The sequence below is a fragment of the Schistocerca americana genome, chromosome X, assembly GCF_021461395.2.
Source record: "Schistocerca americana isolate TAMUIC-IGC-003095 chromosome X, iqSchAmer2.1, whole genome shotgun sequence".
In the NCBI taxonomy this organism is placed as follows: domain Eukaryota; kingdom Metazoa; phylum Arthropoda; class Insecta; order Orthoptera; family Acrididae; genus Schistocerca; species Schistocerca americana.
The window spans coordinates 384,835,873-384,862,443 of record NC_060130.1 but is presented as its reverse complement, the minus strand read 5'-3'; the positions used below and the strand labels follow the sequence as shown (position 1 = coordinate 384,862,443).

The following is a 26,571-nucleotide window of genomic DNA, read 5'->3' as shown; positions in this document are numbered from 1 at the left end:
TCCAACTGCTGATTGATAAATTCCTTCATTATGAGTTGCAAGTGCTGAGATTTCCTATATGGTTTCTTATAGACTGGAGGATTAACCCCAATCAGGATTTTATGCTGCATCATGGATGTTGCTGGAAAGGTCCACTAGGATTAAGCAAATCCATGAGTAGTATCAACAGTCTCTCCATAGCTGTCCCATCTTTCATTTTTAAATACTGTACTTTTTCATTTAATGCAGAGCCATTGACAGTTTGCTTGTGGCAAAGGTCTGCTCTGAACCTCTCCAAATCGATCTTGTCTAGAATGTCCAAATTAACAATCAATAATTCTTTTGGCAGATCCACTTTATCTGTGGCAAAATTATCAACACTTAGTAGAATCATGTAATCTCCATTTACTTCCTGTACATGTGCCATGCTCTTGCATACAAAACAATGTGAAAATCCAAATCATCATTGTGCTGTAATAGCTCTGAAATACACAAAATGTCATTCAGTAGGTCAGTACCCCACAGTTAATGGGAGTATTTTTCCTGTACCTTCCAGAACTTCATCTTGCAAGTTGAGCTTTAGTGGTCACAAACACTATTTATTCGGCTCCAACTTCATGATCAGTGAGCCTTGTGAGAATTTATCATTTTCAGTGGTCATCCCCAGCTGGAACAATATCCCACTGAGTTTGACAGTGTGCTGCAAAAGATCAGTTTTTGCATGTTGCTTATTCAGGAAGTCCAGCCCTAGGATTGGGTATTACCCCTCATCAAAATGAGGAAATATTTCCATACCTTCCTGAAAATTCATTCTCCATTCCAGAAATTGAGCAACACTGATTCCACTGATGCCACATCATTGTCCTCTACTACACATAATGTGTATTGTGGAGAATTCAGTCTCTTTCTGCCTGAGAGTTAAAGACTAGTTACTGACACATGAGCCCTACTGTCCACACTAACTATTTATGTTGCGTTCTGTTTACCATGCCCACCAAACAACACCTTTGTAGCATTATGGTTTACAGGGAATGCCATTCAGTGGCTGAAGAATTCCCAAACTCATACCATGATGTCATCCACTTTGCTTTTTACCCTGCACTCCTGTGCACAGTGTCCTACCACCCTACACTTGTAGCATTGCTATTGGCAGCATTGTTTCTAAATGTGGATCACATATCTATACCTATTTCTGAGCAAGAAACATTCCAGTTATCCTGTACCAAAATTGCAATATCTACTTCCTCCAGTCATATAGCTACCTTAATGGCAATAGCCAAATCCTTCAGATTCTCTATCTGTACTCTCCTCAACATATTGGGTGGAAGTCCTCCAGAAAAACTTCTAATACTCTATGCTCTGCTTCCTGGAGGATAATTTTGCCCATCACATCTTTCTGCATGGTCTCATAATCTTACACATTTATATTCTTAATCCTGCCCGAGAACATTTACACCAATGTGTTCCATTTCTGAGAAATTCCATTGAGCTGTTCCCTAAAACATCTTGCACAGTGCAGCTCACAGTAACACTGAATGAGCTCAATTTTGAGTTGGTAAAATGTATTTGCCTTATTCAACCCTCCATAGCAAATTACAAGTCATTGCTCACAATTTCACAATGTATTAACATACTTTGACCATCCACTTTCCCAGCCTTGTGGCAGTTTCCAGATTGTTGATAAATGCCAACACATCCAGTCATTTTACCTGAAAAACTAGACTACCTGCAGTCAAATCCACAGACAGAGCAGGTACACAGAATGGAGCTTTTGCCTCTACTGTCGCAACTAGTTCATCATGTTACTGTGTGTTGCTCTCTGTTAATGTATCAACTTGCCTTTCCAAGGAGCATTTCTGACCTTCAGCTCAGCTACCTGTTTCACCAAAGGTTCAGTCACTTCCTAAGTCATCACCACTTGCGTTTGTGACCTTGGCATTTGCGCAAACTCTATCTACCAGAAATACAACACCTTCAGTTATACCACAAATTAACAAAACAAGGACCGATAGACTCAGGTATAAGAACCAAAAATGGTATTCATCCATACGATGGATCATTGCCTATCTAGATTCCAAACACTGATGTGCCTTATGCCTATAATGTTGACAAGTACTACACGTAATTGGCACTGAATGCATAAAAGCAGGGATGTTGAACGTATATAGAGATGGTTTGTTTCACCCTTGGGAGTGTGTCACTGAAATATTGAAAAGACTGAACTAACAGACTCTTAAAGATAGGTGGAAGCACAATAAAGTCTGTCCAGTGTGTCAGATCCCTCAAACAGGTTAAACCATGTCTTCAGGGAGTTCACCCAGCAAAACTATGGTGGACGTTCTTTTGCATGACAATGCAGGCTAACACACCATCCATTGCACTATTTAACTGACTTTGAAAACTGGATGGGAAGTCTTGCATCATCCCTTATACAGCCCTGACCTGGCACCATCAGATTTCCATCTGTTCAGGTCACTAAAAGAAGTTCATTGTGGGATTCCCTTTGAGGATGATGAGCACGTGAAAATATCCATGATCAATGACTTCAGAAGCAGGATCAAGTATTTTAGGACACTGGAATACATCCCTTGTTAAAATATGGACCAAAACTGTGAAACTGGGTGGAGATTATGTTGGAAAGCCATAAATCAATCTCTTTTTTTTTTTGAATAGTTTTATTCAGGATTCCAATACACCACATTATTCCTCACTATTTTGCCTATAAAGCTCTATTTTTCAACACAACCTCCATTCAGTGTGGTGGCCTTATTCCAACTTACTGGGAGGGCCTGTATGCTCACATGGTACCACACTACTGGTCGATGTTGGAGACAATGTCTTGCTGCATCAATAACCTCCCTATCACTCATGTACTGCTTTCCAAAGAGTGCATCCTGCCTTGCGCCATGTAAATGGAAGTCAGGAAGTATAAGATCTGGGCTGTTGGGTGGATGAGAAAGTACAGTCCACTGAAGTATTGTGAGCTCCTTTTGGATGGATAGACTTGTGTGAGGAGGAGAAGTTCATTAGTAATTTTGTGGTGAGGCACACACTGAAGGTCTTTCATCAATTTCCTTAAGGCAGCACAACACACTTCAGAAATGATTGTAGCACCATGAAGGAGACATCAGACAGAATAATGCATTCTGAGTTCCAGAAGAATATCATTTCAACTTCACCAGATGAGGGTGCTGCTTCGAACTTCTTGTTCAGAGGAGAGGTGGTATGGCACCACTCTATGGATTGCCATTTTGTTACTGGCTTGAATTCATGAACCAATGTTTCAGCACCTGTGGCAATGCTCAACAAAGAATTCTCATGATCAGCCTTGTAACATACAAGCAACTCCACATGGATGGTCCTCTGCTGCTCTTTATGGTCTTCTCTTAGGCGGCGAGGAACGCAGAGGGCACACACCTTCATGTACCCCAAAAGGTGGATGAGCATGTCAGCACGACAAACAGAGACATCCAGTTGTGTAATGAGATATTTGATTGTGATCTGTCAATCACTTTGAAAGAGAGCATCTGCATATTCTAACATTGCAAGAATCACAGCTGTGTGCAGCTGTGCAGCATGCTGGAGATTGGACAGGTTTGCACAACCTAATTAGGAACTTTACCCAATGACTTACTGTGTTTTCTGTTCACTGCCAGGTGTCCATAGACATTCTGCAGGTGCCTATGAATATCTGCAATGCTCAGAGTTTCTGCCAAAAAAATCAATGACAGTTTTCTGCCTGGAATGCACTTGTGGTACAGACACCACTTTTAAGGCTACATGTAGTGCCACCACCTATTGGAACACCATGAAACTATAGCAGCGGAAGCAGGAATATTCCATGATGTCCCACAATATATTCTGCATTTTTTTCAATTGAAACTGATCAAGGAAAAAAATGTGTTGCATTACGTATTCAGTGTCCCTCAGAGCTGCATTTTAAATTCTTTGCAGATTAAAAAAAACATAGGAGGCATTACTTTCTGACTGACCCTTCTACTTCTATTAGCTAAAACTTTACACCTGCAAGTCAAGTTTCCTGAAAAATCTGTTTCTGTCACTTATTATCAAGTGGAAATATTCAGACTTATCTAATTTTGTAAATTATATTTGTAATCATGTCTATTATTACTTTATTAAAAACAGAGATGCAGAAGTCAAGATAGGGTGGCATACTCTGCAACAAACTATCTCAATTGATTAAAAATAATGGTAGTACCTTAAGGAGGAAAGCAGAGGAAATAATTATGCACATACTTTTCATTCTGTTGATGAGTACCTGAAAGCAAAGTTATGTTACCTATATGATCTTATCCTCTCTTGAACATAATTTAAATCTTAAGAAAATCACAGGGAGTGGGCAAAAATAAGGAAATACAAAAAACACAATGCAGTACCATGCCTAATACGGTGCAGGAAACTTGTGGGCATTCAAAACAGTTTTCAGTCCCCTCAGAACAAATAAACATGGGTCCAGTATGATTTTCAAGGGAAACTTATACCCTTATTCTACAAAATAGTGACAAGTTCAGGTAATGATGATGGAGGTGGATAGCAATTATGCACCCTTCTCTCCAAAGCAGACCATTAAGGCTCAATAATATTTATATCTGGTGACTATTAGTGGCCAGAGGAGATGCAACAATTTATCCTCATGCTCACAAAGCCTGTTCTGGACAATGCAAACTGTGTTAACAGGGACATTGTTGTCTTGTAACACAGTATCATGATTGAGGAACAAATTTTGTGCCATGGGATGTACCTATTCAGCCAAAATGGTCACATAATCCTTGTAGAGTAACCACAGGGCCCATGGAATAGTGTGATATGGTTGCCCAAATCGTCATTGAACCCTTGCCATGTTTCATTTTTGGACCATAAACTCGGCCAGAAGCTGGAAACAGTGTGAAACAAAATTCATCCAACCAAATGATTTCCTTTCATCTTTAGTCCAGGTTTTATGGATTTGGCACTATGTTTTCCAATTATAGGCATTAGCATCACTGATGAGTGGTTTTTGAACTCAAGTTCACCCTGCAATTCTCCTCTTATGGAGCTCCCTTCAAGTTGTTTTGGTGCTGATAGGCTTCATGAGTGCAACACTCAGCTCTCACCCAACACGCACTCTCATCAATGGTGTGACTTAACATATGATGTCTTTCTGCTTTCCATGTATGTGGTATAAATTTTGATATCATGCCTCTTGAAACCCCAAACACTTCAGCTATGTTGCACTCACAACTACACAAAACACTATTCTGATCACAACTGACACTTGAGGACATTGTACAGGAGCCATTCATGGTCAAATGCAATGGTGCAACCTGCTCACTTGGCAGCATCTGCATTTATGTTCAAGCATGCATTTCTTGCAGCATCTCCATATTTTTGTCCAACTCCTGCATGTCCTAATATATCACATACGCAGCAGTCAACTGTGCATATAATTTCTTTTAATTTGTGAATCTTGCTGTAAGCATAATATTCTAGTTGCCCTATATCTTCAGTTGCTGTTTTACTATAATATTTGTAGGCCAAATAGAGAAGTGTCACAATCTGTGAATATATTAGTATATTATGCTTATATTTTTATGTATTAACATATTCACTGTATTTTCTCATTTCCTTTTGTCATACCTGCTATCAGTATGTGTGCAGAATTTTTATGTTTATTTTCATTTACTAGCTTCATAAGATAAATGACACTTTATTGGTGCAAATACAAAATACTTTTGTTGCTGTAAGCACTGTATCATTATGAAAAAATATTTACTCTGTGTGGAAACATAATACGGCACTTCTGGGCTCCAATAAGTAAAATCAAGTAAATAAGATGTAAGCCAGGCAGTCATACTTTCACCTGATGAAAATGAATCATTCATGTTGCATAAAACAAAACAAAAAATTGTAAAATGAAAAGCAACTTGCAAAAACAAAGGAGCAATATTTACACAGTTGGATGATATACATAGTAATGAGATTTTCTCATGATTTTTGTCCTCTGTAAACAGAAATCTTGCTTTCTTGTTGAACAACTACTTATTGTGTCTAACATCAGAAAAATATGTTACCTATAAATTATTGTTGCATTATAGGCAAATTCCTGTGTGGGGACTTGAAACAGTATGGAGAGACGGCCAAGTAGTGGGTTACCTTAGGAGAGGAGACTATGGATATGCTCTAGGAGCAAGTATTGGACAAGGGTATGTGATTTATTCCATGTTGCAAACCTGTAAGAGCAGTGCTGTTTTTACTCCTGTTTGTTTGTTTGTTTGTTTGTGTGTGTGTGTGTGTGTGTGTGTGTGTGTGTGTGTGTGTGTGTTGGACTCACATTTAGCAGGATGGTGGTTCAGTTCCCCAGCTGCCCACTGAGATTTAGGTCTTCTGTGGTTTCTCTAAATTGGGTAATTCAAGTGTTGGGATGGTTCCTACAAAAATTACATGGCCAGTTTCCTTCACTACACTTCTTTAACATGAGCCTGTCCTCTCACTCTGACGACCTCATTGTTGATGAGATATTAAACTCTGATTTCCTCCCTTCAGTTTTACTGCAGCACACATACGAAGTTCTCAAAAAAATGTAGTAAAACTGAGAGAGAATAACATTAATATTTTTGCATCTAGAAATTAATATTCAGAAGAAGACTGACGTGAAGTGCAATGAATATGGAAACATCTATAATTAATATGGCTAAGAGAAAAGGCATGATTTGTAAATATAAATCACATACACAAACAACCGTGCATTTTCCATGAGGACTCAGGACAGCAGTATATAAAATTAAAAGTCAAACTTCATATCATTATTTCCTTTTAGTACATTAGCCTGTCAATTACTTCCACAAACTCTGTCAAAGTCTTCACCTGGCTCTATGCTGACCGTGTTTTGAGTCCTTGTCATGCCTTACTGATTTAAGTTTCCAAAGGTTTATTTAAATCACTTCAGTGAAAGCATCGATAATTCCTTTGAAATGACTGTAGCTATTTTTATGCTTCATTCTTGTGTACTCTGTCAGTCTTATACATTTTGGTGTTGATGCTGATAAGACGTTAAATTCTAATTGTCCATTCCAAGGTATCAATGGATGGCAGCATGTAGTCAGGACACTAATCTGCTCACCAATGACACTGGCTTTTGAAACTGGAGTAACTAACTGATTGCCCCCTTAAGACATAGTCCACACCCTAGCGAAAAACTCATGATCACACCAAGAATCAAACGTGTGGCATCCATGCTTACCTCTAACCCATGAGCCGCATGAGGTAGCCGTGCGGTCTGAGGCATCTTGTCATGGTTCACGCAGCTCCCCCCTTCAGAGGTTCAAGTCCTCCCTTGGGCATGGCTGAGTGTGTGTTGTCTTAGCATAACTTAGTTTAAGTTAGATTAAGTAGTGCATAAGCCTAGGGACTGATGACCTCAGCAGTTTGGTCTCATATTCCTTACCACAAATTTACAATTTTCTAGCCTATGCCATCAGAGCAAAGATAAATATAAATAGTTTTTTTAAGAAAGATTTGATTCCTTGTGCAGTGCCTCTATATGTAAGGCAACTCACATCATGAGCACTAAATTGTTATTGCAGAGAAAAAGAGTTAGATGCAGATAATACTTTAAACAGAAACATTCTTGTTCTATATCTGAATCAGAGGATTAGATGAGAGCACTAAAAGAGATCATAGTTAGACAGCTATGAACCACTACCCTCATTATACAGGTATTACCATTAGGTAGTATTCTCTCATTAAACCTTTCCTTGATATTGTATACTCTGGAGCTATTTATCATTCAGAAAGTATTTGAAATGAAAGTCCTATAATGACAAATGATGCATATATTCTGTTTTGTTACGTACTAAACCTATACATATTTCAGAATGCATCAAATAATGCTTATATTCTGTTTGGTTACATACTAAACCTATGCATATTTAAGAGGAAAAACACATTTTAAGGGTTCTCAGCTTTTAACTTCCACTCTCCATCTGCAGAGTCTGAAGATAGAGCTTTTGCTCTGAAACATTTATAGCTTAAACAAAAAGCAAAACACTGAAATATGACCATCTGTTATTTCTAACGTATACAGGGTTATGATTATTGAACTATATGAAAAAAAGTAAATTAGTTACAAACTACAGCGTGCACACACTTTATTCAACATGAAAACATCACTACAGATGTTCAGATTTAGGTTATGACATGTTTGATATGCCTGCCATCATTGGCAATGACACGGTGTAGACGAATAGCAAAATTCTGTGTGAGCCACTGAAGTGTTGGAACATCAGTGCTGTTGATGACCTCCTGAATAGCAGTTTTCAGCTCAGCAATGGTTTTGGTGTTATTTCTGTACACCTTGTCTTTTATAAAGACCCACAAAAGGAGTCGCATGTTTTCAGATCTGGAGAATATGGCAGCCAACCGAGGCCCATGCCAGTGGCCTCTGGGTACCCCAGAGACAGAATGCAGTCTCCAAAGTGCTCCTCCAGGACATCAAACACTCTCCTGCCTCAATGGGGTCAAGCTCCATCTTGCATGAACCACATCTTGTCCAAGTAATCTTCTGAAAACTTTCACGCATCTTTCAGTCAGTAATCACCATGCCATCAAGGAATATCACACCGATTATTCTGTGACTGGGCATTGCACACCACACAGTCACCTGCTGAGGGTGAAGAGACTTCTCAATCATGAAATGCTGATTCTCAGTCCCCCATATGCGCCAGTTTTGCTTATTGAAGAACCCATCAAAAACGAAAGTGGGCTTTGCTAAACCAAACCATACAGTTCATTCTAATTCCCATCATGCCCCATGGCCAACCATGCAGTTTGAATGTCTTAATGCAAACTGTTCAGAAGTTATGATGATTTTATTTCATATAGTTCTCACCCTGTATGAATTCCACTATCTCTCTTAGGCAGGAAATGACATAATGGTTTTTTTAATAATGAAAAAACAGAATAATTAATTGGTTTTCAGTCCCATATGGTATAGGGGACAATGTAATAGAGACACAACATAGTGTAGTGCTACAACAACAGTTTATTTGCACAAGTATACACTGTAGCAAAACACATCCATGTTACAAGGAAGCATGGACCACTCTGTCTCCTCATACAGCGGGACAAAGATTACACAGAGCTCCCTCCTCCCGTAGTGTGAAGCACTGGTATGAAGGAGGTGAGGTTTTCGGTGTACTGCATAGATTTCAAAATATTGCAGGTATGTGGATGGGCATAGCATGTAGCTGAAGTGGGATTGTTGGAGAGTGATTGGTGTTCTGCACAATGTGTTGAGGTCAGGCTGTGATGAATCATCCTCAAAAGAAGTTTTTGCTGTTATGGCAAGTATTGAAATTAGAGGGATTGTAATCTTGAGGAAATGATTGGAGGATGCACATGATGAGATTGTTGCTGAATCAACATCAGTAAATAAGTACACAGTACATAAGAACAAGTGAAGTGGCGATTGCAGATCCATTGTTGGAGTGGGATTTGTGGTGCTTACCTTCCATGATGAGGAGGTTGTCTGTTAATTTAACACACAAACCAATGATGTCAAGTCACTGTGACTGTGACTGTGAAGTCAGTGTCAGGCACAGTGTGCATGGTCACATTGTCAGAGTGTTGGAATGGGTCGATATGTCAACAGTGAATGGATTGTCCAGAAGCATCTATATTGGTTAACTTATACCGTGGTGGGTTTGCCATTGAGCAGGATTTTATAGGTGTATGCACTGTGTTTTAACATATTGTGTGGTCCTGTGTAAGGGGTATGCAGAGCAGGGCAAATTGTATTGTCACAGAGCAAGATATGGGTACAATCTGCAAGTGTTTTGTGGGTGAAAATCTTGGGGATGCTGTGATATTGTGGGGGCCAAGATTTTGAGGTGAACAAAGTGTTCTTTTACTCTTGTAATGAGAGTCACAGTTTCAGTGGTATCCATTGTTGTTACCTGAAAATGAAATCAGTAGGGAGGGCAAGTGGTTTGCAATATAAGAATTCAGTGAGGAGTGCCTTTAATTGTTTCTTGTCAGGCACCCATGGCAGTACTTCAATCCAGTAACCTCCATGGCTCATTAAAGCAGCCTTTAGCGTGTGGTGCCACCAATCCACTATACCGTTGCTTTGCTGGTGGTACATAGTAGTTTGATAGTGGTGGGTGGCACAGAGGGAGCACAGTGCAGAAAACAAAGTGGACTCAAACTGTCGACCCTCGTCAGTGGTAATGGATACAGGACATCCATAGTGACAGATCCAAATGCTGCTCATGGTCCTGGTGGATATTCTGCTGACATGTTTGCGTAGTGGAGTAGCTTCGCTCCAATGTGTGACTCGGTCATTGATGGATAGTAGGATAGCGTACAGTAGTAACCTGTGGATTCACGAAAGGATTCTACTATGTCAGTGTGCCCATTTGCTATTATCCAAGAAGCGTTGTGCATGTTGTCCTACTTTGCTTCCTCTGGTAAAGTGTACATGTTCATTTCCATCCTCTGCAGTCTTTTTTGACATGTGGACACATGAAATGATCAGTTACTAGTTTTGTCATTGGTCAGATACCAGGGTGTGCTCAGTTGCACATATGATCAAAAATAAGTTTCCAAAATTGCTATGGTACTATGAGATATTGCATAATATCTGCCTTGTCATGCCTGGAATGAAATGGCTTTCATTCTTGAGGTTCATTGCAGTGTCATTGAGTAGTTCTTCGATTTGTGCATCTTGTAGTTGTGTTTTTGAAAATTCCTCATAATTAATTGTGTGTAGATGGCGTTGATGCATGACAAACAATTGGCAATGATATTGTCTGCACACTTAGATGATGTTTGTGCATCAAAAATTGAGCAATGTAATTGCGGTGTCAAAAGCATCTTGAAGATAAAAATCTTTTGATAGGTTATGAATGGAGAAGATCAGCCATCAGCATTGTTTTCAAAGTGGCAGATTGCCTCATAGAAAGTTCATATTCATAAGACAACCATTTGTGTTACGAGGCAGTGAGCTTCTGAGAACAGCATGTCAGGGGCTGTTGCATGACTGCCACCTCCTGTTGAAGGACAGTGCTAATTGCAAAGTTACTTGCATCCATAATTATTGATAATTGTGCATGAGGGAGTGAGTGTGCCAGAGTTGTTGCCTGGATAAGGCAGACATTTACGTTTTTGAAGGATCTTTGCATGTTGGTAGTCCATTGCAGCTTCTGTTTGCCATTGGCACTTTTGCCTTTTAGTGGTTCCATTAGTGAGGTCCATAAGTTGGCTACTTGTGACAAGTGGCACTGATAAAAAATTATTGTCCCTAGGAAACTGTGTAATTCGTGGTAGTCTTGAGGGGGAGGTAGTTGACAGATTTTTTTTATTTAACTAAGGCATTTGAATGTGTTGATCACAAAATTTTGCTCCAGAAGTTGGACAATTACGGAATGCAGGAAGTAGCTCACTTTAGCAACAGACAGCAAAAGGTCATTGTTCACAATGTTGAGAATGGCTGTGATGTGTGGTCTCAGTGGGGTATGGTGAAGTGGTGGGGGGGGGGGGGGGGGGGGGTGCCCCAGAGATCAGTGTTGGGGCCAGTCCTGTTCCTTATTTATATAAATGATATTCCCTCTATTATTATGGGTAACTCTAAAATATTTCTGTTTACTGATCACACTAACTTGGTAGTAAAGTATATTGTGTGCAACATTGGCTCAGTTTCAAATACTGCAGTTCATGACATAAGTTCATGGCTTGTAGAAAATAGACTACTGCTAAATCACAGTAAGATTCAGTTTTTACATTTTCTAATGCACAATTCAATAAAACCTGACGTTTTAATTTCATAGAATGGGCATATAATTAGTGACACTGTCGTGGAAAGCCCACATTCAGGATCTTGTTCAAAGACTTAATGCTTCCATTTTTACTATTCGAACAGTATCTAAAGTGAGTGATCGTTCGATATGAAAATTAGTCTACTTTGCTTATTTTCGTTAGCTTATGTCATATGGTGTTATATGAGGGTTGGAACTTTAATAGTGGCAACTATTTATTTACATATCATACAAAATAGATGTTGTTGTTGTTGTTGTGGTCTTCAGTCCTGAGACTGGTTTGATGCAGCTCTCCATGCTAATCTATCGTGTGCAAGCTCCTTCATCTCCCAGTACCTACTGCAACCTACATCCTTCTGAATCTGCTTAGTGTATTCATCTCTTGGTCTCCCTCTACGACTTTTACCCTCCACAGTGCCCTCCGGTGCTAAATTTGTGATCCCTTGATGCCTCAGGACATGTCCTACCAACCAATCCCTTCTTCTAGTCAAGTTGTGCCACAAACTTCTCTTCTCCCCAATCCTATTCAATACCTCCTCATTAGTTACGTGATCTACCCACCTAATCTTCAACATTCTTCTGTGGCACCACATTTCAAAAGCTTCTATTCTCTTCTTGTCCAAACTATTTATTGTCCATGTTTCACTTCCATACACGGCTACACTCCATACAAATACTTTCAGAAACGACTTCCTGACACTTAAATCTATACTCGATGTTAACAAATTTCTCTTCTTCAGAAACGCTTTCCTTGCCATTGCCAGTCTACATTTTATATCCTCTCTGCTTCAACCATCATCAGTTATTTTGATCCCCAAATAGCAAAACTCCTTTACCACTTTAAGTGTCTCATTTCCTAATCTAATTCCCTCAGCATCACCCGACTTAATTAGACTACATTCCATTATCCTTGTTTTGCTTTTGTTGATGTTCATCTTATATCCTCCTTTCAAGACACTGTCCATTCCATTCAACTGCTCTTCCAAGTCCTTTGCCGTCTCTGACATAATTACAATGTCATCGGCGAACCTCAAAGTTTTTATTTCTTCTCCATGAATTTTAATACCTACTCCGAATTTTTCTTTTGTTTCCTTTACTGCTTGCTCAATATACAGATTGAATAACATCGGGGAGAGGCTACAACCTTTCTCACTCCCTTCCCAACCACTCCTTTCCTTTCATGCCCCTCGACTCTTATAACTGCCATCTGGTTTCTGTACAAATTGTAAATAGCCTTTCGCTCCCTGTATTTTACCCCTGCCACCTTCAGAATTTGAAAGAGAGTATTCCAGTCAACATTGTCAAAAGCTTTCTCTAAGTCTACAAATGCTAGAAACGTAGGTTTGCCTTTCCTTAATCTTCCTTCTAAGATAAGTCGTAAGGTCAGCATTGCCTCACGTGTTCCAACATTTCTACGGAATCCAAACTGATCTTCCCCCAAGTCGGCTTCTACTAGTTTTTCCATTCGTCTGTAAAGAATTCGCGTTAGTATTTTGCAGCCATGACTTATTGAACGGATAGTTCGCTAATTTTCACATCTGTCAACACCTGCTTTCTTTGAGATTGGAATTATTATATTCTTCTTGAAGTGTGAGGGTATTTTGCCTGCCTCGTACATCTTGCTCACCAGATGGTAGAGTTTTGCCAGGACTGGCTCTCCCAAGGCTGTCAGTAGTTCTAATGGAATGTTGTCTACTCCCGGGGTCTTGTTTCAACTCAGGTCTTTCAGTGCTCTGTCAAACTCTTCACGCAGTATCATATCTCCCATTTCATCTTCATTTACATCCTCTTCCATTTCCATAATATTGTCCTCAAGTACATCGCCCTTGTATAGACCCTCTATATACTCCTTCCACCTTTCTGCTTTCCCCTCTTTGCTTAGAACTGGGTTTCCATCTGAGCTCTTGATATTCATACAAGTGGCTCTCTTTTCTCCAAATGTCTCTTTAATTTTCCTGTAGGCAGTATCTATCTTACCCCTAGTGAGATAGGCCTCTACATCCTTACATTTGTCCTCTAGCCATGCCTGCTTAGCAATTTTACACTTCCTGTCGATCTCATTTTTGAGACGTTTGTATTCCTTTTTGCCTGCTTCATTTACTGCATTTTTATATTTTCTCCTTTCATCAATTAAATTCAATATTTCTTCTATTACCCAAGGATTTCTACTAGCCCTCGTCTTTTTACCTACTTGATCCTCTGCTGCCTTCACTACTTCATCCCTTAGAGCTACCCATTCTTCTTCTACTGTACTTCTTTCCCCCATTCCTGTCAATTGTTCCCTTATGCGCTCCCTGAAACTCTGTACAACCTCTGGTTTAGTCAGTTTATCCAGGTCCTATCTCCCTAAATTCCCACCTTTTTGCAGTTTATTCAGTTTTAATCTACAGTTCATAACCAATAGATTGTGGTCAGAGTCCACATCTGCCCCTGGAAATGTCTTACAATTTAAAACCTAGTTCCTAAATCTCTGTCTTACCATTATATAATCTATCTGATACCTTTTAGTATCTCCAGGATTCTTCCATGTATACAACCTTCTTTTATGGTACTTGAACCAAGTGTTAGCTATGATTAAGTTATGCTCTGTGCAAAATTCTACCAGACGGCTTCCTCTTTCATTTATTAGCCCCAGTCCATATTAACCTACTATGTTTCCTTCTCTCCCTTTTCCTACTGTCGAATTCCAGTCACCCATGACTATTAAATTTTCGTCTCCCTTCACTACCCGAATAATTTCTTTTATCTCATCATACATTTCTTCAATTTCTTCGTCATCTGCAGAGCTAGTTGGCATATAAACTTGTACTACTGTAATAGGCATGAGCTTCATGTCTATCTTGGCCACTATAATACATTCACTATGCTGTTTGTAGTAGCTTATTCGCACTCCTATTTTTATTCATTATTAAACCTACTCCTGCATTACCCCTATTTGATTTTGTATTTATAACCCTGTATTCACCTGACCAGAAGTCTTGTTCCTCCTGCCACCGAACTTCACTAATTCCCACTATATGTAACTTTAACCTATCCATTTCCCTTTTTAAATTTTCTAACCTACCTGCCTGATTAAGGGATCTGACATTCCACGCTCCGATCCGTAGAATGCCAATTTTCTTTCTCCTGATAACGACGTCCTCCTGAGTAGTCCCCACCCAGAGATCCGAATGGGGGACTATTTTACCTCCAGAATATTTTACCCAAGAGGACGCCATCATCATTTAACCATACAGTAAAGCTGCATGCCCTCGGGAAAAATTACGGCTTTAGTTTCCCCTTGCTTTCAGCCGTTCACAGTACCACAACAGCAAGGGCGTTTTGGTTAGTGTTGCAAGGCCAGTTCAGTCAATCATCCAGACTGTTGCCCCTGCAGCTACTGAAAAGGCTGCTGCCCCTCTTCAGGAAGCACACGTTTGTCTGGCCTCTCAACAGATACCCCTCCGTTGTGCTTGCACCTACAGTACGGCTATCTGTATCGTTGAGGCACGCAAGCCTCCCCACCAACAGCAAGGTCCATGGTTCATGGGGGGAGGAAAAATAGACATGTTTCAAAGTTTTACTGACCTTCTAAGTAGTCACCAGTATTGTGTATAACCCATTGCCAGTGATGTGGAAGTTGTAGGATACTCTAAGCAGTGCCAATTGTGTTGACAGTTCGAGCGACATGGTCTATTACCTGACAAATTTGTAGCAGTTCTGAAGTGAATGCCATGAAGTGTTTCCTTCAGTTTAGAAATCGAGTTGAACTCATGAGGTCTTAATTCAGGGGAGTGCAGTAGGTGGTATAGCACTTAGCAGCCCCATCAGTCAACCAAATCAGTAACAGCTTGCACTGTATGTGCTTGAGCATTGTCTGGCAAAAAGATGGTCAGGTCCTGCAGGAAGTGTCATCAGTTCTGTCTTTATGCTGTTCAGTTTTGGAACACAACCTATGGCCATTAATGTCTTTCTTGTTAACAGTATTAGCTTATTCCTGACAATAAGCAGCTTTTACTCATTTAACTCTTGTGCAGAAAGGTGTGCAGTATACTGTTGCATCCATTTGCAATAAGCTACCACTGGAATTCAAAAATCTTAGCAGTAATCCACATGCTTTCAAATTGAAACTGAAGAGTTTCCTCATGAGTCACTCCTTCTATTCTGTCGAGGAGTTCCTTGAAAAATTTAGCTGATTCTTGTTGTATTATTGGTTGAGTTTACCTAAACTTATGGATTGACTTTCTTGGGTTCATAAACATCTATTTTTATCTGTTATTACTTTCATGTTGTAATTTCATGTACTGACACGTTCCATGACCTTGGAGATGTGCTCCTCAATTCAGTCCTACTGAACTTGACATGTAAATAAAATGAGTTTTGTTGATTGTGGTACTGGCTGGAGCCTGAAATAGAAACCACGTGAGCCAGAAAAGCAAATTCATTTTCTTGTAGTTGACATTTTTTGTCCATGATAATGACACCATCTGTGGAAAGACTATCAAGAACTTCTTTGAAATATTTCATGGGTGTTGTTATCTCCTGAGAAAATGAGAATGTCATCTGCGTATGTGTAGCGGAAGGACAGCTTGAAGAAGATGCTCTCTAAGTATTGTTGTCATGTCTGGCCTGCATTTTTGAGGTCGTATGGCATATAAAAAAATATTCAAACAGTCTGAATGGTGTAATGATTGCCGTCTTCTAAACATCATCTTTCCACACTCTAAACACAGATACACCCATGAGATAATGGGTAAAGCCTTGTATGTTGGGTATTGGGCAACTATCAATGATAGTGCATGTATTAAAGATTCTGAAATCGCCACATAAACACTGAGTAATATCTTTGTTTAGTGCTAGTTTGATGTGTGAAGCCCATGGGCTGTCTGAGGGTTGAACTAAAAGTTCATCAACCAGTATCTTCATGATACACAGTTTATCAGGTGTGAGCTGGCACAGTCTGTGATGAACGGGGAGCTCTGGTGTGGTATGGATATGGTGCACTTTACGACTGATGTTCATAACCAGCACCATAGTTGAGGTGGCATGTTGTTCATTAAATGTTCATTTTATATTATATGTTGCTGTGGTAAGCTCAATGGGTGTCATTTGTATTGCTTGTTGAAGCATGTAGTCATCCATCTGGAGGCAGAGAGATTCTAAGTATTCTTCAATGAGACAAAACTGGATTCATTGAATTTTTTCGAGTGGGGTGACTCAATCAAGGAAATGGTGTTAATGCTCATCCATATCTGTAGCCGGTCGTTCTTCATTATAGATAGTTGTAGACACATTTTGTCACTTTAGATGGAGGGCGTGAGTGATGACACCAGAGACTATGCACTCAGTGTGACACTGAATAAGCATGCCTTTAGCTGAATCAGGTAGTAGACTTGTAATTCCCCCCCCCCCCCCCCCCCCTCCTTCCTAATTCCAGCTATTATCCACAATAAGCAAAGTCTTTTCTGGTGATTTGGTAAGAGTAAGACTAGAATAAACTTTTTAGTTTACTTAGCTTTTCTTGCAGAGTTGGCCCCAGTTCTTCTTGTCAAGGTGTCTGATTCTTGAAGCTGAAATTTTCACATTTTAGGTCCTCATGAATTGATCTAAATAATTTTGAAGATGGTTGTTGCAAAATTTTTGTTTTTACATTAGTACATTTTGTCACATATCATACAGTCTTTTTAATTTTCACATTCATAAAGCCGAAATTACATTGTTTGCACAAAATACAAAAATACATCTCCTGATCATGTCAGAGGCATGCTTACTACTATCTCACTTGGAGGAAATAATATTCCAAAGGATTTACAAGTTCTCTTCAGACATGAATTTCTTTTAGCTTTGATTATTATTTCATAAATAAATCCAGAAATAAACATAGTAAACAGTACTAGATTGCATAATTAATAATAGAAATTTTAAGGGCGCCAAGTAATTTGTAATTTCAAATGTTTCTAAGAAAATAATTTTAACTGTACATTCAGAGTTAGTACTAATCGATTGTAACATCCAAAATAAAGTAATTCCTTTCCATAAATTTCAGCTCAAAATATAACATATTATGTATAATATTATGTGAAAGTTTATGTGAAAGATAGAATATATATGAGGACACAGAATCCAGATTCCGAGATCTGTGGAACATTCTGTCTCAAGGCAAATGATTCAAAGTCAAAACTACACCATTACAACACTAAACTACAGAAATAAGTGCAGAGGCAATGTAAATTACTAGAATTAAAAATTGCAAGTTTACATCTATAAAGTCACACCTTAAAAGAGAAGAAAAAAAATTCAGTGCCTAAATGTATGATGAGTGAGCCGACTCGAAAAACTCACAACAATAGGTACAGACCAGAAGAATATACTCAATCACAAGTAAGAGTATAGCACAAAATCAATCAGCCACATACACCAGAGAATTTAAGGATATGTTGACTCATGCAAGGAGAAAATAGCGAAAAAAATATTAGGGCCTATGCTTACGATGTGGAGACCGACCCATGAATCCAAACCACACCGTGTACACAGCAGCAGAAATGTTTCAACACAACAAAATGAATAAAGTTCATAAACATATATCAGTAAGTTCAATCATATGTAAAGAATAATTAGAGGACACATCTAGCCTCAATCAATAGTTGCACACTCTCCTTGTGTAAACACACACAGTCGTGATGACCAAGGGTACCCAAAACAGAGTTAAGCATTAATTTGTCCACAAATAAAGTTCCAATGAGATACAATAATACAGGCAATACAGAAAAAATACAGGCAATTAGTGTCATAAATAGCTTTGAATTATGACATAATCGAGTAGCTTGGGGACCAAAGTCAGAGTGTGAAATCAGAAATGCATACATCTTGTTATACAGTCTATATTCAATTTATGTTCACAATCATAAATGTCTTCCACACTATTTGCTAATTGTTCATACAAACTAACCAACATACATAGAAGCCTAGAAGATTCATTTACAATTGATTTAAAAAATACATACTGAGTGTTGAGATAAGAAAATTCATTGCAATGTATGACTACTAACCTAACAGTGCCTAATGTTATCAGGTTCTGGTAATTATTTACAACATGATTCATAGAATGTACTTGTGAACTTTTTAAGTTTTCACATTTTGATGTTGAACATAACAAATCATATCATAGAACATCAACCTTCCACAGCATTATTTAAAGTTAGATAATGTATTGGGAAATTAATCCCCCTAATTGAAAAAAACATACAGTTACGTGGAATAACACTGTCCTTAGGAGTGACTACTTTTCTAAACAAATATTTCCATGAATTCTTCATGTAGGATAATTTCTTGGCTAATAATTTACACATTTCAGTCACAAGACTGATGTAGTTGGCAGATGCAGGAGTACATTACCCAGCACCTATGATCTCTTGTAAGTTGACTGGATCAACAAGGGTGCAGTCATATAGGAGTGTGGGAGTGGATTCACCCACATCTATCAGTTTCCTCCCTAGATTTCTCATCACACACTCCAACGGATAGATAATTCGTGTCTAGCTTTCACTCTGAATCCTGAAACATTGTTTTGTGTACTAAGTATGCTGTTCAATACCCGCCTTTGCCTATCTATGTTGAAAAAATGAGTATACAGGATTTATGTCAGAACGGATTAAAAAGTGTTCACATACCCAGTACATTAATAAACAGAGCTAAATGCAAAAAAAATGAACTAGTAAGGTAATACACACAGATATACTAAAGATGTCTCAAAGTAAAATTTATTTAGCGATTAGTAGATTAGAAGAAATTATGTACACAAACCAGACAAGTTGGACTGCACTGACACAGCATCCAACAAATGCCTACAAAATGAGGTATGGACTATAGTCCCCAATGTACTGACATAAGCATTCTGTGTTTGACATATGTATGTGTTTGGTTTGCACATATGAAGCTTTAAAATACTATTCCTAATATTTACAGTACACATGTGTAAAACAAGTCTTCACTCAATTTACCACAACACCCATGACTTTACCCAAACAAGTTCATGACAATTAAATTTAATTATTTTCTGGAGAGTGCACAGGAATAATAATAATATTTAACCCTAATAGCATTGTAAAATAAGAAATTTGTTATTAGATATTTAGTGACATTGTCCCATTTCAAAATTGTAAAAGTACCTACTCGTTTAGTAGCATGGCATATATATATCAAATTCTGTAGCACAAGTATACTACAAAACAGAATTACATAGTTGTATGAACTTGCAAATATAGTGTATATTTTCTTCCAGACTAGGGGTCACTAAGCATCCATGTTCAAAGGTCTTGTCTTCTATACTAAAAATTAAAAGTACCTGAGATTTTCCATTTTGCTTTGCTTACCTGTGGCTCCTCTTATCTTTACATCTGCAGTGGACATTTCCACAAAAATTTTACTGTACTTGATCTTGTCTCTAAATTGTTCAGATATACCACAAATCAGGCTACCTGAATCAAATAGTTGCCTACCCACTCATCAATTTTAATTTAATGTAAGGGCGCCCAAAATCTGAGTCATTCTCCCTGTTGCCAAACATTTCATGCAAAAGATCACTTTCAATTTCATAAAATGGTACATCCACACTGTCTTCACAAGGTTTTATCAACTTTACAGGTATCATAACATTATTTTGATTACTCATGTTGTCATGTAAAGATTGAACACAATAAATAGATTCCGTGGCACAACTAACATTACAGAAGGAACACAAAACACATTACTGTCAAAATTAAACTTCCTGCTTAGATCCTCTTTCTCTTCATTCCACAAATTGGAATACAAATTCTGACTAACCACAGCTAACTTATTTCAGAATGCACCTTTATCTAAGTTATCATCAATCTGGCTCCAAACAAAACTTCAACAAGTTTTCATCTTTATTCTCCAGGCTCACAGATACTTCACGTTTACTGTTTGGATCTTTATTCTGCATGACATTAATGAAAAACTGTTTTGACTGGACTGATATTCCATGACCCTCACTTACAACATCACATACAATACTTACCTTACCTGTATTGTCATCATCATTTACAAATAACTTTGAAACATCATTATTCTTTAACTCCACAAATATCTGATACTCATCATCATCATATTCCCCCAAAATTACTTCATCGACAACATAACTGACAATACAAGTCTCATCTCCATCAAAGTCAGTTACTTCACCCACATTCGTCTGCAATAGGCCACCAGTCTCAGACTTATGAACTTCAGTTGCTTCACAGCTCTAATTCACATCTGCATCAAAAGTACCACCTAGTTCAGATCCAATGGAGTCATCACTTGATTTATGTACAACAACAATACTGTTTTCTGCCCAAGAAAAGAAACCATTAGTACATACTACATCAAAAGTCTCACTACTCTCACATTCTGGTTTGTGATTAGCACTTACATCATCATAATTAGATGTAGTATCACAAAAGTTTTGATCAAAACATAAATGGGAAATCTGATATTCCTTCTGTTCAGTTTCAGATACATGTGTCATATCATTAACACTGTTACTATTGTCTAATTGGAAGTGTGACTTGGAGATCCTGTGTTTGTTTTGTTTCCTTGCTCCATAACTGTGGACCTTCATTGAGGTGAGCTGCCATTACCCAAGTAGTTACTTCTATGATTGTTTCTTCTAATAAAATGCCCATGGTTGTCTGCATCATTCCTATCCTGCTGATGTTCAAAATTTTTCTCTATATTGACACTTTGATCCTCATAGAAGTTACCATTATCTCTGTTTCTGTGATCATTCCCATTGTGATTTCTATCATTCTCATTATTATGGTACATAATTCTTTCTACTGCTCTATCCAGCCTGTCAACAAATCGTAAAAAATGTTCTAGACCATTGTCAGGTCCATGTACTAAATCCCACTGCAATCTTTCTGGTAATATACTTTTGAGTGCATCAGCCAAGGTCATTTTGTCAAATGGTTTGTCAAGATGTGCTAATTTTCTAAGTTGGTTCTTACAAAACTCTTTCAAAGTGTCATTCTCATTCCTGTAATTAGGACCACTCAAAAATTCACTTTTGTTTCTCCTCTGTTCTGCTTCTGACCAAAATTTATTTAAAAAACTTTTCTCGAAACCCTGATACATTACCCACTGACTTATATTTAAATTTACCCATGACAGAGCTTTGCCTTCAAGAAATCTTTTAACAAGTGTAATTTTTTGATTGCCATGTGTACCTGACACAAAACTATCTCTGCAGTGGTGCAGAAAATACACTGGATGTAAATTATCTAATGGAAAACTTTTGATAGGAGTGTTGAACCACGCAATACCATGTGTGGTGATAATGAAGCTGAATGTCTCATTCCTGTATACAGCACAGTGGTTAGCACAAGTGAACCCTTTGAATTTTTGCATGACTTTGGTGGCATAAGTTTGAAATTTGGTTCAAGTGGCATGGTAAAACTGTTGATCATGGTAGGTTGTCAAATAGATGTGAGATCCTGTGGTAAATGTTTAGTATGTGCCACTTGTGGAGGGGTGGTGGTGTCAAGGTTACACAAAACACAATAATTCCTCACTAGGACCCCATTTTTCACCATTTCTATTGTTTTTGGTTCACCAATGAGTATCACTGTCACTTTTTTCTAAAACACTTCTTGGGGAGACTGATTGTGGAGCACAACATGATATAGTGTTGCACTCATGGGTGAACTTTGTGAATTGCAGTGTACAATTGGTGCAGATTGGCTGTATTGCTGCTGTAGAACATCCAGCTGAGGGTATATTTGCCACAGTTGCCACAGGTCAACAATATAGTCCCGTACAGTGTAGAGGATAAAATAATAGAGACATGACATGGTTTAGTGGAACAATAATACTTTTTTGCACAATTGATACACAGTAGCAAACTACGTCAGTACTAGAAGGAAGCATAGATTGCACTGTCTCCCCATGCAGTGGGGAGTGAAATATTTTGTCAGCAGTGTTATTTTGTATGTAGTTCCCACAAGTTCACAGATATAAAATAGAAAACTGTCTCAATTAGGACATAATTCAACAACAACAAAAATGGTTCAGATGTCTCTGAGCACTATGGGACTTAACTTCTGAGGCCATCAGTCCCCTAGAACTTAGAACTACTTAAACCTAACTAACCTAAGGACATCACACACACCCATGCCCGAGCCAGGATTCGAACCTGCGACCGTAGTGGTCGCGCGATTCCAGACTGTAATGCCTAGAACCGCTCAGCCACCCGTGCCAGCATAATTCAACACATATTGATTGAATACCATTCTGTTTTCAAGCAAAAGAGGAATGAGGTACTGCTTTTGAATTAATGCTTTAACATGATAATAGTAATTGTGATGGTAATAAAATATTAATTGATCAAAAACTTGTGACCAGACATGTTATTTTATTTTACTCTTACCTTCTTGTTGCAGGTATGTGAGGCATCCAGATGGTCGCAAAATTACTACAGATTTTCTTCTAAATGGTTTATATCAGATTGAAATAATGGGGAATCGATACGATGCTGTTCCATACATAAAAAGCCCATTTGACCCAGAGGGGAAAAGACTTCAAGGAATTTATGATGAGCCATTACCAATAAGGCAATAGCTTTAAGAATATTTATGTACAAATAAACTGAGAGGAACGAAAAGCACAGTCTCAAAATGTATTATGTAAAGTAAAATATATGGTTGCCTTGGTTAGTTAAAATTAGAAGCACTTTGTGGCAAAATGTACTGTACAGTACAATTATATGTTTTTGGAACTTTCCAGTTGTCAACATAGCATGTGAAGTAAAAGAAAAAGAATGTTCTTGGTGCCAGAACAGGAACTGACATATTTTTCATCAAGTTTTTGGTAACTGTACAGGAAAAGTTCAGTGTCTGTCAATGGTTTATTGTGCATTTGCCTTTACCACTCTTTCAGTTAATAGCAATATCGGGCTTCATATCATCTTATGTTAGTAACAAAGTGGATATAAATGTCAACAATATAGTTCAAATCCACATAAATTAAAATGAAATGGACTACAGGTAATAATATTTATGTAAATACAGTACCAAAAATATTATAACCAATTATAAATAGCAATTAGTGAAACTTATGAAGGATGTGGAAATAATGACTCAGAAGACTGCATTATGGAAGGTATTGGCAAATGAAAATGAGGGTGATTAAAAGCATTTCACTACTCAGAGACTGTATTGCCAGAGAAGAAAATCAAAACAGATAGTCAGTGGGGCATCTTGATAAATAAATGTAAGTCAAACAATAATAGATATGAAGAAAAACACAAGCAATGATCAATTAAACAGTGGACCAGCATTTAAGCTTGTATGTATTACCGGTGCAGATTTATATTTTTTTTTTTGGTGGGGGGGGGGGGGGGGGGAGGGGTCCTGTTGTAGAAGAAAGCAGGTAGTGGCATAAAGAACAACGCAAATTAAAGGAAATATACGTAAATGGATTTCCATAAATCCCAGTATTGTGATAGTACAGAATCCAGCAATCAAATGATCTGTCAACCAGTAATTTTATTGTTATAGTATTCCATAATGTCAACCTCAAACAGGAATTATTCTTAATCAAATACTTGCTTTGAAACACTTGTATGAGATTCCATATAGCACTGCACACACTTACCAGATATGTAGTATATATCCATACGTTGGCTTCCTAGAAGCCATGTCATATGTCACTTTACGCTATCAGCCATTTCCTCCACATTGTTTAGATCCAAGTAGGCCCTACTGTTTAGCTGATGATTAGTATGTACATTTTTACAACAATGAATAACTAAATCAAGACACATTGATTTGGGGCATATTATTCTGATGCAACAATCCTAGCCTATACACAGTGGAGATCCATGCATAACGTCATTTGATAACATGAAGACATATCTGCTGCTGATGCTCATCTAATTTCTCTGCTATTCCAGCTCATATTTTCTTATGATAACTACTTTCGTATTGGTTCTGTGGCATACTACTTACACTGTATTAATGATGCTCTTTAGTTTTAATTCTATTCTCATGCAATGCACCATTCATATATATTTTCTTACCATACTTCACATATTTCTGTTTTGACGCAGAATGCCTGAAGACTTTTCTAGTTTTAAAATTCTTCTCAATACTGGTTTCCTGATTCCTACACACTTCCTTAAAATGACATTTAAGTTATCAGATCACTATATTCCATACTACAGTTGACATGTAATTCTTAACAGGGACATCATACTTTCATTTCATAGGTGCAGTGCTTTATTTATTTTTGACATATTGAGCAACATTAATTCTGTACATAGAAGTCTAGGGTTGCTGTAGACCTGGAAACCAGGAAATAGAATAACATGTGTTTGGTGTAAGAGTTTATTTTGGGCAGAGTAATTCATACCCTTTTGAATACAATGATTTCAATGTCAGTATGATGCTTTAAAATTGAGAACAGCAGTATTAATTTTATATTTGTATAATACTAGTGCCACGTGACATACTTCACATTGAGAACATTGAAATGTTAAGTTTTCTATTTTTAATTTTTACTATTTTCAATCCTGCCATTACTCGTTACATATATCTGTGAGGCTCTCAAAACTATCAAAATGCAGTAATACCATTTGGTAAGACACCATGTTCTATCCTCAGATGTAATTTATTTCTCTGGCAGCAAGAACTTCTGTGATTAAATGGGAAATACAGTATTTCTGTGACTAATAAAGTTATGTTTTTATAAACAGTGTATCATTCACCCTTTCAGCCCAAATAGATTTCTGTACTTGATGGTTTATTGATAACCAGAATATAACATAATTTTACATTAAAATATGGAGCTAGCAACATAAATATGTTTAAACTATATCAAGCAACTAGTAGTAAAATATGTTGTCTATGTTAAACAAGTAATCAGTGCCACACAGAATAACAGATGTTACTAAATATACAAATGACAGAAACACCAGAGGCTATGATAATATACGAAATTCATACAATGAAATAAGCAAGTACATAAATATCTATAAATATGTAACTATTACTGAATAGGCAGTCCTATTTATATTGTGCCATAGACTAGAATCAAAGGATAAAAGTTATTCTCCCAACTCTGATTATCTACACCCTACACAAGAATGGCAGCTGTATTCTTCTGGCAGGAACACCAATAACAACATATCTTGCACATTTACTGACCCTCCAATTGCGTTCCTTGGTAGCCATAGTCTTCTTAAAGTTAATTCATCAGTTATAATGATCTTTAACACTAGAAGGACCAGGGATTCCAATCCACTTGGAAGAACCAACCCGTCATTTTTACAGATACAGTTTCATTTTCCGTTTTTAAAAAAGTAAACACATTTTAACATATACGAATTTATTTCAGACAAGTTACACAATTTACCAGGATACAGTTTTATGTTTTTCTGTAGAATTATATGGTACAATGAACATTTTATACTTACAAATTAATCAAAACATTATGTAACAAAATGTGGAATGGATAACTTTCTGTAGAGAAGAAAACAATGTGTTTTAACACAAATAACAGAAAAGCACACCATATTCTAGAGAAAACAGTTATAACCCTGCTTTTACTCATTCAAAACCACCTACTGTGTTGTGACACCTCACACAGGTGTAATTCAGCATTGCCTAAACATGGTCCACAAACATACTTGCCACACTTTATGCATAAATGCTTGCTTCTATTTTTGCCTCTATGCCCTCCAATTTGGCAAGTCTTCTGAATGTTACAATGTTGTGATACTGTATTAGGAAGAGTATTTTGTAGC

The 26,571-nt window shown here is 37.7% G+C and overlaps 1 protein-coding gene across 1 annotated transcript in view; it reads left to right on the top strand.

Moving 5' to 3' along the window:
• The window catches only part of LOC124554723 (sarcosine dehydrogenase, mitochondrial), a 280,579-nt gene extending 255,061 nt beyond the window's left edge, over nucleotides 1–25,518 (top strand). The window contains exons 16-17 of the mRNA XM_047128369.1: nucleotides 6,075–6,182; nucleotides 23,210–25,518. Coding sequence (XP_046984325.1) covers nucleotides 6,075–6,182; nucleotides 23,210–23,387 — 286 coding nt within the window. The 3' untranslated portion in view covers nucleotides 23,388–25,518. The remainder of the gene's footprint in view (nucleotides 1–6,074; nucleotides 6,183–23,209) is intronic.
• Nucleotides 25,519–26,571: the final 1,053 nt, after the last annotated feature.